The sequence below is a fragment of the Dendrobates tinctorius genome, unplaced genomic scaffold (assembly GCF_039654945.1).
Source record: "Dendrobates tinctorius isolate UK_male_01 unplaced genomic scaffold, ASM3965494v1 ptg000011l, whole genome shotgun sequence".
Classification (NCBI taxonomy): domain Eukaryota; kingdom Metazoa; phylum Chordata; class Amphibia; order Anura; family Dendrobatidae; genus Dendrobates; species Dendrobates tinctorius.
In genome coordinates this window covers 18261850-18274359 of record NW_027361679.1, presented here as the reverse complement: position 1 = coordinate 18274359, position 12510 = coordinate 18261850, and the positions used below count along the sequence as shown (strand labels likewise).

The following is a 12510-nucleotide window of genomic DNA, read 5'->3' as shown; positions in this document are numbered from 1 at the left end:
TGAGTGGAGGAAAGAGGAGACTCTTAAAGAAGAAGTTACAGGTCTGTGAGAGCCAGAAATCTTGATTGCTTGTTTCTGACCAAATACTACTTATTTTCCACCATAATATGCAAATAAAATGAAAAAAAAAACAGACAATGTGATTTTCTGGATTTTTTTTTCTCAGTTTGTCTCCCATAGTTGAGGTCTACCTATGATGTAAATTACAGACGCCTCTCATCTTTTTAAGTGGTGGAACTTGCACTATTGCTGACTGACTAAATACTTTTTTTCCCCACTGTATATATATATATATATATACAGTATATATATATATATATACAGTATACACACTTTATACACATACATACTGTATACAGAACACGTAGAGTATGTATATATGCACAGTGCACACATACATATACACATATAGAATACACAAATGTAGTGTATAGACATACACCCCACACTCACACATGCAGTATGTATACACCACACAAACAATATATATATACACACACTGTGCATACACATATACAGTGTTTGTATACATATGTATATCCACACACATAAAGTATCAACACATACATATACTGCATATTTACACACCACACACAATGTATATACATATCACACACATACAATACATGTACACACATATACAGTATATATAGACACTGTTCACAGATACAGTATACACATACAGTCAGGGCCGGCATTAGGGGCAGACAGACCAGGCAGCTGCCTAGGGCCCCCACTCCTACAGGACACCCAGCCAGTGGCCACTATGGGGCCCAAAAGAGGGCCCCGGCACCACCCCCATCGCTCATTGAACTTATCGGCACCATAGTCACTGATACAGTTGAAAGCAGTGATGGAGCAGAGAGTGTCAGATGATGTTCCCTCTCCCATCACTCCCCCTCTGCTTGTGACACAGTGGAGACGATAAGAGCAGAGCCTGGAGCAGCACAGGGAATGGGGAGGAGAGGTGAGTATTGTGTGTGTATGTGAATGTATGCATTATAGTGTGTGAGTGTGTGTGTTGGGGGAGCTGCACTAAACTGTGTGTTGGGGTAGCTGCACTATAATGTGTTGGGGTAGCTGCACTACACTGTGTGTTGGAGAGAGCTGCACTATACTATGTGTGAGGGGAGCTGCACTATACTGTGTGTTGGAGGGAGCAGCACTATATTGTGTGTTGGAGGGAGCAGCACTATTCTGTGTGGGGGAGCTGCACTATTCTGTGTTGGGGAGCTGCACTATACTCTGTGTGTGGGGGAACTGCACTATACTGTGAGTGGGTGCTGCATTATACTGTGTGTGGGGTGCTACATTATACTGTGTGTGGGGGGCTGCATTATACTGTGTGTGTGTGAAGGGGCTGCATTATGCTCAGTGTGTGGCTGCTGTATACTGTGAGGGGTCTGCAATATACTGTGAGGGGGCTGCAGTATACTCTATCAAGAACCATGGGCAGTATATTATACTATATGTACTATATGGGACCTGCATTATACTGTATCAAGGACTATCTGTCTCCAGCATTCTTCCTAAGCCTGTGTAAAGAAACGCGGGAACAAGTGTTGAACAACTTCATTATTACATAGTAACATAGTAACACAGTAACATAGTTATTAAGGTTGAAGGGAGACTTTAAGTCCATCTAGTTCAACCCATATCCTATCCTAACTTGCTCTAACATGTTGATCCAGAAGAAGGCAAAAAAAAACCATGTGGCAAACAGTAAGCTTCACATTGGGGAAAAAAAATTCCTTCCCGACTCCACATACGGCAATCAGACTAGCTCCCTGGATCAACGCAATATTAAGGAAACTAGTGTATATACCCTGTAATATTATACTTTTCAAGAAAGGCATCCAGTCCCTTCTTAAATTTTAGTAGGGAATCACTCATTACAACATCATATGGCAGAGAGTTCCATAGTCTCACTGCTCTTACAGTAAAGAATCCGCGTCTGTGAGTATGCTTAAACCTTCTTTCCTCCAGACGTAGAGGATGCCCCCTTGTCCCCGTCACAGGTCTAAGAGTAAAAAGATCATTAGATAGGTCTTGGTATTGTCCCCGCATATATTTATACATTGTATTAAGATCACCCCTAAGCCTTCGATTCCCCAAACTAAATAACCCCAAGTGTAATAACCTGTCTTGGTATTGCAGACACCCCAGTTCCCTAATAACCTTGGTCGCTCTTCTCTGCACCCGCTCCAGTTCAGCTATGTCTTTCTTATACACCGGAGACCAGAACTGTACACAGTATTCTAAGTGTAGTCGCACTAGTGACTTATATAGAGGTAAAATTATGTTCTCCTCATGAGCATCTATGCCTCTTTTAATGCATCCCATTATTTTATTTGCCTTTGCAGCAGCTGCCTGACACTGGCCACATAATGTGAGTTTGTCGTCCACCCATACACCCAGGTCTTTTTCAGTGACAGTTTTGCCCAGTGCTTTACAATTAAGCACATAATTATACATCTTGTTCGTTCTACCCAAGTGCATGACCTTACATTTATCCCCATTAAAGCTCATTTGCCATTTATCAGCCCAAGCTTCTAGTTTACATAAATCCTCCTGTAATATAAAATTGTCCTCCTCTGTATTGATTACCCTGCAGAGTTTAGTGTCATCTGCAAATATTGAAATTCCACTCTCTATGCCCCCTACAAGGTCATTAATAAATATGTTAAAAAGAAGCGGGCCCAAAACTGACCCCTGTGGTACCCCACTGCTAACCGTGACCCAGTCCGAGTGTGCTCCATTAATAACCACCCTTTGTTTCCTATCCCTGAGCCAGCTCTTAACCCACCTACACATATTTTCCCCTATCCCCATTGTTCTCATTTTATGTATCAACCTTTTGTGTGGCACTGTATCAAAAGCTTTTGAAAAGTCCATGTACACCACGTCCACTGCATTCCCTCGCTCCAGTCCAGAACTTACCTCTTCATAAAAGCTTATCAGATTAGTCTGACAGGAACGGTCCCTTGTAAACCCATGTTGATATTGGGTCATAAGGTTATTCTTCTCCAGATACTCCAGTATAGTATCTCTTAGAAAACCCTCCAGGATTTTACCCACAGTTGAGGTTACTTACTGGCCTATAATTTCCAAGTTCAGTTTTTGTCCCCTTTTTGAATATTGGCACCACATTTGCTATACGCCAGTCCTGTGGTACAGACCCTGTTATTATGGAATCTTTAAAGATTAAAAATAATGGTCTACCTATGACTGTGCTTATTTCCTGCAGTACTCGGGAGTGTATCCCATCCGGGCCCGGGGAATTGTCAATTTTAGTGATTTTTAGACGCCGCCGTACTTCCTGCTGGGTTAAGCAGGTAACATTTAATGGACAATTTTTATCCCTGATCATGTTATCCGTCATGGGATTTTCTTGTGTAAATACTGTTGAAAAAAAGTCATTTAGCATATTGGCTTTTTCCTCATCCTCTTCCACCATTTCACCCAGACTATTTTTAAGGGGGCCAACACTATCATTTTTTAGTTTCTTACTATTTACTATTATTGTCGATTACGCTCGATTGACGGCCTGAAATCTGCACCTGTAAATACAATCAAAATGTTTATGTGATGTGGAATATGTGAACATTTTGGACCTCATTTTAAACTTTTGCCAAGGGCCCCACTTTCTCTAAAACCGACCCTGCATACAGTATATACACACTGTATATATGTTGGCATGCAGTTCTTATATATACTCATGCATGCACTTTACACATACATACAAACATTTCACACATAGAGCTCTGGCAAAAATTAAGAGACCACTTTCAAATGTTCAGTTTGTCTGATTTTTCTCTTTATAGGTTTATTTTTGAGTAAAATGTAAATTGTTCTTTTAGTCTATAAACGTCTGACAATATGTCTTCAAATTTACAAGCAATAAATGTTGTATTTTTTCTGACAAAGAAAAATGGTCAAAATTTTAAAAAAAACAGTGCTTTCAGACCTCAAATAATGCTAAGAAAGCACGTTCATAATCATTTAGAAACAACAATACTAATAGTTTAACTCAGGAAGAGTTCTGAAATCAATATTTCATGGAATAACCATGATTTTTAAAAACAGCTTTCATGCATCTTGGCATGCTTGTCACCAGTCTTTCACACTGCTTCTGATGCAAAAAATGTAAGCAGTTCTTTTTTTGATGGCTTGTGATGATCCATCATCCTCTTGATTACATTCCAGAGGTTTTCAATGGGGTTCAGGTCTGGATAATGGGATACCCATGACAGGGTTTTGATGTGGTGGTCTCTTAATTTTTGCCAGAGCTGTATATGCTGTGCATATACAGATGCTGAAAATAAAACTCCTCTTGTCTGGCACATAACTTCTGTCCATAGATACATTTTATTGCCAGAAACATTTTTTCCTTTCACCTCTACTTGCTGTGACACTGGGGGGAGAGGTACAATCAGTAATCCATCCGGCTGCTGCAGGAGTCTTCTGATCATAATTTAGGTGATGTATGCAAGTGTCTGCAAGGGGTGCAATAAGAATCCCACAGCAAGGACTTGCAGCAATGTAGGTGGAAGTTCACAGGCAGCCCTGCAACTCACTGCCTGATGATTTATGAAGGCACTTGGTCAGCAGCACAGAAAGAGCTGCCTATACATCTTGGTAGTAGATTGTGCATTCCCAGCAGATGCAGATCAGGATCGCAGGGTTATTGCTGAATCACAGCACAATAGTTACCATTGTATTACAGCAGCCCAGTGATCCTGCTCTGTATGTAGGACTGGCAGTGCTGTTTGGCACACAGTATTAATAATTACATTCCCTGCTCAATAAGCAGACTCACTGGCCAGGGATGTAGCTGAACTTACACTGTATGTGAAGAGCATCACTGACCGGAGGAAAGTTAAAGTAACCTGGGAGAGTGATGTCAGCAGAGCAGAGAAAACTGGCAATCTCTATCAGACCCATACTGACTGAGCAGTCCTCAGCCCTGGAGCAGTCAGACTGCACTGGCCGGGGATATGACTTAGTGAAATGCATCCTGGGAGAGTGATGTCAGCAGAGCAGAGAAGCCTGAGAATTCCCCTCCCTGGAGGGACCTCACCTGAAGTCGGCCCATTTGAGTGAGAGGCTCGTGCCAAGAAGAAGAGTTTTTCTCCATTTTCCTATATCCTTAGTCAAATTTTTTTTTCTCAAATCATTAATGTTGTTACATCTCCTTTTAAATTAAATGATAACATTTTTTGTGATAGGTTCTTTTTAACTTTAACTCTTTATGAGAGAAATAGAAAAAAAACAGCAATTCTACTCCCTTTTTCTGATTATTTATTTTAATCATTCAAGTGGTGCACAAATAAAGTGTTAACTTTATTCTGTACCTCAATATGAATACAGCAATATCAAAATGATGTCGTTTTTATGCTTGACCTCTATTACACAACAAATATATTAGTTGAACAAAAGATCATGCTTCTGCATTGCAATTTTTTGACATTTTTCTTTCAAGGGAAGGCCTTATTTTTGCATACAAAGCTGATTTTTTGTAATTTTAAGTTCACTTTTCTGAAAAAAAAAATTTTTTTATAAAATTTGAATACACTTTATGGGAGGCTGCATGGACAATATTGGTTTTATTCTTAATGTTGACACAATGCACAATGACAGTACCAGATTTATATATTGTTTTGTTTTTTGTTTTTTTTTATTACTAAATCGCTTTAAGGGGTGATCCAAAGGTCAAATACATTTTACTCTAAATCCCGTTTTACTGTTGTAAGCATGTTGCTCATTGATGAAATAATTTCCAATGCTTTTCATTCACAGGAAATGAATATCAGCATATAATAGTCTGTTAATGAAATTTCCAAATTGATTAGCTTTGATCATGATTTCTTCTTTTTTCCCATACAGCTTGGATCATGGAATCCAGTGACTGGACTGAACGGTTCTCTGACAGATAGAAAACTGGAAAACAACATGCGTGGTGTAGTGCTACGTGTAGCCACAGTGCTGGTAAGAATGGTTTTCAATTTTAAAATAAGACGTGGGCTACATGCCAACATGTGTTTTGCAATGGCAATTCTCTGAAAAGTTGTACAATCAAAAATATCTGTGCAACTTGTCTACATTTCGTCTACATAAACAAATGTGAATAGATCCATAAATTATAATGGGTATGTGTTGAATCATTAAAAAACACAGAAACAAAACATTTGTGAAAAAGGGATGTCTGAATGAGGCTTAAATCAGAATCTACTTGACCAATAGTCTTCTTATATAGTGATGCAAAGAAACATATTGGAAAATAGTTGGGGATGACTAGTTTGGTTTTATCTCAAACAAAAATATACATCAAATGCAATCAATGTAATTGACAGTGAGGAATGCACCTCTGGAAATTTTTGCAAAAATGTAGATAACATACTTGTTTTGTCAAATCTGTCAAGTTGTAGTATTCAAAACTAAAAGTCTGAATTTTCATCAATCAACATATTTTTGGCACGATGGAGGATCAAGGAAAGTTGTCCCTCTCCCTTTTAGTTTTCACTTTTGCATTTAAATAGAAGAGATAGTACAAATAATTGAAATCGGCAAACCATGTGGATTTTACAAGGGAAATCGATTTGCAGTAAAGTTATTCTCTGCAAATTTAAAGTACCTTACTTTTGGACCTATATAGACCCTTAAGTATAATAAATGTAAGTTGTAAAAAAAATAATAATACCTCACTGCTCAACTGTCCTGCTGTCCTGTCCTTGGTGTTTTGTCTTTTCATCTTTGTCCATTGCCTGCATTCTCTTTGACTTTCTTCACTTTAGACCCTGGTTTCCAGCTTGACAAGGCCTCTGACATCACTGTACACAATATCAGGCAACAAGTGTTGTAGTGTTGTGACATCTGAAGCCTTGTTCAGCCAGAATACCTGGCTTGAAATAGAGGAGGCAGGAAGAGAATGTGCACAAGGAGAGAAAGGGAAAAAAAATAGGCGCCAAGGGCTAGTGTGCTGCATGGGCGGCGGGAAAGGTTACTAATGAGTTGAACACCCTTTTTTACCATTTGTTTTGTGTTCTACAGTTCAGCAAAATGATGACTACATGTGGCTGCCATTGTGCTGAGTTTATGAGGAGTGAACTGCAAAAAATTCAAAGTCAAAGAGTTAAGTGTTCCTCAGTTTGGGACTTTATAAAAGATAGTTTTGAGACAAAAAAATGGTAATTTGTAACCTGATCCATGCCAAGATCAACAGGGTCCTGACCTATGAGTCTAACCACCACCAACATAATCAGGCACATGTCAACTAAGCACCCGACTCAGTGAGCCAAATACCTGGGTCCACGATTGGTTCCAGAGAGTGCCTCTTCACCTGCTCTAAGTGCTACCCAATCCCCTGTCTATGACACTGGCGCAGATGCCAACCTCCCCGCACCTATCCTTGCACATTCTGATGCACTATCATCAGTCACTTCCAAAAACTTGTCCAAGCACAGCGCTCAGCTGTCCCTACCCAAAGCTTTGGAATGAAAAAGAAAGTTCACAGCCACCCACCAACAGGCTCAAGAGCAATAGGGCACATTTTCAGGCTGCCTGCCTTGGAAATGTTGCCATTTAGGCTTGTAATGGAGGATTTCCGCTGACTATTTTCAGCAGCTGTTCCTCTGTACTCTGTCCCCAGCCACCACTATTTCTCTTGGAGTGGCATCCCCCTGTGTACCAGCACATGTCCATGAGCATCAACCGTGCTTTTACCAGTGCAGTTACTGGGACTGTACATCTAATGACTGACACATGAATAAGTGCTGCTTGTGGCCTGGGATGATACATTTCCCTGATGGAAAATATTGCAAAATAGAAAAAACACGGCACTCAGTGTGGAGAGAGGTGCACAAGTCGGGTATCCAGCCAACTAACAATGTAGTACAAAAACTTGGCACTCAAAAGAAAAATTGATTTGACAGTTCCTTTATTGTAAAAGGCATCCAGTTAAATATACTTCTTTTACTTCTTTAAACGTTTTCGGTCATACAATTGACCTTCATCAGAAACAGAATTTTTTCACAGTTGGTTTTAACTGGGTATATTCATTAATAATGTAGAGAAACAGACGTCTGGGAAGCAGCAGCTACTGAGAATGAAAGGACACCATTCATGTAGGAAATCACCAGACCCACGGGTTTGACACCTTGGGTTATATAGGGACCGGTAGATCCGATAATTGGTGTGGGTGTCCAGAAATTTGTACTGGAATATATTCAGGAAACTATCCTGTATTGTTTGTGACAGGCATGAATGTCCACAACTGGGTGCTGTGATTTTCCAAATGGTCTGTCCTGCCCAGGGAGGCAAGTGTGTCACAGGGAGAGTGAACGCGCTGTTCAGGAGAAGCACTGAGGGTGCAGAGGGATAGCGCTTAGTCTGTAGCTGGACGCATGTGCTGCTGGTATGAGAGACGAGAAATTCTGTTTCTGATGAAGGTCAATTGTATGACCGAAAACGTTTAAAGAAGTAAAAGAGGTAAGGTGAGCAGCGATATCTTAATCAGCATAGTGATCCCACTTGTGTGCCTCCTTAAACAGTCACTGCACACAGTTAAAGCTGAAGATTTGCATGAGTAGGTGCAGACAGATGAATACATGAGACAGGAAGATAGCATCCAGCCCAGCCTCATCTAAATTGAGTAAGAAGGAGGTGATGGAGGGTGAGGAGGAGGATCATAAGTTGATTGTTAGCGCAACAGAAGCTGCAGTTGTGCTCAAAAGTTTACATACCCCAGCAGAGTTTATGTTTTTTTGGCCTTTTTTCACAGAATATGAATGATAACATCAAAACTTTTTCTCCACTCATGGTTAGTGGTTGGGTGAAGCCATCTATTGCCAAAATACTGTGTTTTCTCTTTTTAAATCATGACAACCAAAAACATCCAAATGACTCTGATCAAAGTTTACATTCCCTGGTGATTTTGGCCTGATGACATGCACAGAAGTTGACACAAATTGGTTTGAATGTTACTAAAGGTAACATCCTCACCTGTGACTTGTGACAAATGCCTGGAAAATTGTTCAGTATGCAAAGAAATACCCACAAATAACATCAGCTGATATACTGGACTCTAAAAATTCGCGAGATGGCTGTTTCAAGATGCACAATAAGGAGGCACTTTAAGAAAAGTAGGCTTCATGGTCTGGTCAATTCGCCAGAAGAAAGCCATTACAGCGCAAATGCCATAAAAGTATCTGACCTACAATACTCAGAGCAGTACAGAGATAACCCTCAAAATGTCTGGAACAAGGTAATTTGGAGTGATGAGACTAAAATTGAACTTTTTGGCCACAACTATACATGTTACATTTGGAGAGAGGTCAACAAGTTCTGAAGGTCTATGATGAAAGGAACACCATTCCTACTGTAAAGCACGAATGTGGATCACTGATGTTTTGGAGATGTGTGAACTACAAAGCCACAGGAAACTTGGTCAAAGGTAAAGGAAAGATGAATGCAGCACGTTATCAGCAAACACTGGAGGCAAATTTGCAGTATTCAGCCCAGAAGCTGCGCATGGGACATACTTGGACGTTCCAACATGACAACGATCCAAAAAACAAGGCCAAGTTGACCTGTCATTGGCTACAGCAGAACAAAGTAAAGGTTTTGGAGTGGTCATCTCAGTCTCCTGACCTCAATATCATTGAGCCACTCTGGAGAGATCTCAAGCGTGCAGTTCATGCTAGACAGCCCAGGAATTAACAGGACCAGGAGGCTTTTTACCAAGAAGAGTGGGAAGTTTTACCATCTGAGAAAATAATGAGCTTCATACACAACTACCACAAAAGACATCAAGCTGTCATTGATGTTGTAGGGGGCAATACACGGTCTTAATAAATGGGGTATGTGAACTTTTGATCAGGGTCATTTGGCTTTCTTCTGTCGACTCGACCATGCAACCCATTTTTTTTCAAGTGACTCCTTATTCTGCTTCTTGAAACAGCCATACCGCTAGTTTTCAGCTGATGTTATTTGTGGGTTTTTCTTTGCATCCTGAACAATATTCACAGGTGAGGATGTTACCTTTAGTGGCCATTCAAACCTATTTGTGTCAACTTCTGTGCATGTTATCAGGCCAAAATCACCAGAGTATGTAAACTTTTTGTCAGGGTCATTTGGATGTTTTGGGTTGTCATTATGATTTAAAAAGAGAAAACACAGTAGTTTGACAATAAATGACTTCACCCAACCACTAACCATGAGTGTAGAAAAAGTTTTCGTGTTATCATTCACATTCTCTGAAAAAAGGCCAGGAAAGCAAAAATTCTACCGGGGTATGTAAACTTTTAAGCACAACTGTAGTACCCACAAAAGTTTTGTCCCATTTCTACTATGTGGATGGGCTGAGGAGAGGTATGACGAGGTGGATATGGAGAATAATCATCATGGTGGAGACAGGGAAGTATTGGCTGTAGGGACCTTGGCACATCTGGCCTACTTTATGTACCACTGCCTTTCCTGTGACCCTCGTATTATATTAATCTTGGCCAAAAAAAGTACTGTTTGTAAACCCATTCTACAAGGACAACTTTGCTTCTTTCCTTCCTGAGGCAGAGAGGTCTGCTAAAATGGTGCTATACCAAAAGGACATTGTGGAAAATATGATGAAAAAACTCCCATGAGAAAACACTAGCGGCAGAGGGCAAGCTTCCTTGCCTAACCAAGGAGTAGAGGTGAGGGAGACACACACCAGGTAAAGCAGAGGTAGGTGTATGCTGTCAAAGGCCTGGGCCAATTTCATGACATGGTCCTAGCATCCATGCCCTGATGACATGGTATTTTTGACAAGGAGGGAAAAATTTTTATAGATGGTAAAGCAATACTTGGCCATCAAAACCAGCATACACCCTAATTTCTCTGAGAGATTCAACTAATGGGTCTCAAAGCTGGACACCTGGCATGAGCTGTCTGAGTGGGTTTTTAGTGCTGCTGTTTATATGGGTTATAACAGACAGGCTTTTTCGACTGTCAACAGAAAATGCTGACACGCTCACTCTGGTAAAAATACACTAGCATGGATTAGCCCCAACTTTTCCAAACCAGATGACAGCAGCACATAAAGTGATTTTTATCTTCAATATTTGAATGAGGACCATCAGTTGTTGCCTTCAAGTATCTATTTATGACTGAATGACCATAATTATAATTTCTTACTGGCTTTGCACTGTGTGCAGCGCTTTTGTGAGTGTAGGAGTACCACAACAACACTTTCTTAATTTTTTGGCGCTGTGCGCACTTAGTTACCTGCTGTTTACCTTGGATACCAGCTCCCAGCGCGAGCACACTGGTATCCAGGGTACACAGTGGGTAACTAAGCAACGCGTGTGCTTAGTTACCTGCATCCTCGCTGGTCCTGATCTCTGGTGAGTCTGCCTGTTTGGCAGCTCACCAGCGATCATGTAGCGACACACCAGCGATCCTGACCAGGTCATATCATTGTCGGGATCACTGGTACGTTGCTTAGTGTAACGGGACCCTTAGTTTATGCCTGGGAGGCTCTGGAACATTTGACCCACTTTATTGCTGGTCCTGCCTGGATTTTTTCTAGATAGATAGATGGATAGATAGATAGATAGATAGATAGGTAGATAGATGGATATTGACATGTTGTTTTCAACTATTTGCATGGATTTATTGAGTTTGTTAAAAAAGTTTATTTGGATTCATAAGCAGTTATTTGTGCACAGGGGCTTCCTTGTCAGAAGATGAAAACATATTGTGGTTTACAGTTACAGCTAAGCCTGTAAAAACTATTCATGAGAGAAATATCAGTATGGCAAGAACACAGTGAAAGGATGTTTATTATGGTTCAGCCCTCAACTGCAGCTCCTTGTTTATTTTTCTCATTTCCTTACACAATTATTTCAGCCTTCATTTCTTCCCACACACATTAATAGGTTATTGACTATGTGTGGATGAGAAGGATTTTAAAAAGTCACTGCTTAATGAAGACTGCTGAGCCTTGTCAATACAGTAGAATCAGGCTATGACTTGCCGATATTAGATCAATGTGGCATTTTCCATGAAATAAAGGTTTTATCAATAAAGCTCCATTTCAGAGGGGACAAAAAGTAAATTAGTTCGTTCTATCCACATTGATGTTTTTTAGCTAAATCTGTATAAGGGTAATTGGCATTCAACTACTAAAGTAAAATGCTATTCTTAAGAAAGGAAAATATGTGCTCACTCATGATTCAATTTATCTTTTCTTGATCTGAGTTTGATTTGAGAAAAAGAAAATTACAATATCTCTGACACCCATCTCTGTGTGCAGCAAAAGCGGTGTCTTATCCCTGCTGAGTGACAGGCGCAGACAGTCTTTTTATATGCAGCATGAAGAACATCTCAGTTATCAGATAAAATATTATAAATATTATATTTAAAGGGGTTTTCTCAGTTGCATAGTACATTTGAATTAACAAACCTTGGAATAATAATACATTCCACAATTGTTTGTTTTAAAAAATATTCCTGTGCTGAGATAATCTTTTAAAT

General features: G+C 40.0%; 1 protein-coding gene across 1 annotated transcript in view; it reads left to right on the top strand.

Moving 5' to 3' along the window:
• Positions 1 to 12510, top strand: part of GRID2 (glutamate ionotropic receptor delta type subunit 2) — a 2095611-nt gene that overhangs the window by 1458158 nt on the left and 624943 nt on the right. Inside the window, exon 9 of the mRNA XM_073590055.1 lies at positions 5887 to 5988. Within this exon, the coding sequence (XP_073446156.1) occupies positions 5887 to 5988 (102 nt within the window). The remainder of the gene's footprint in view (positions 1 to 5886; positions 5989 to 12510) is intronic.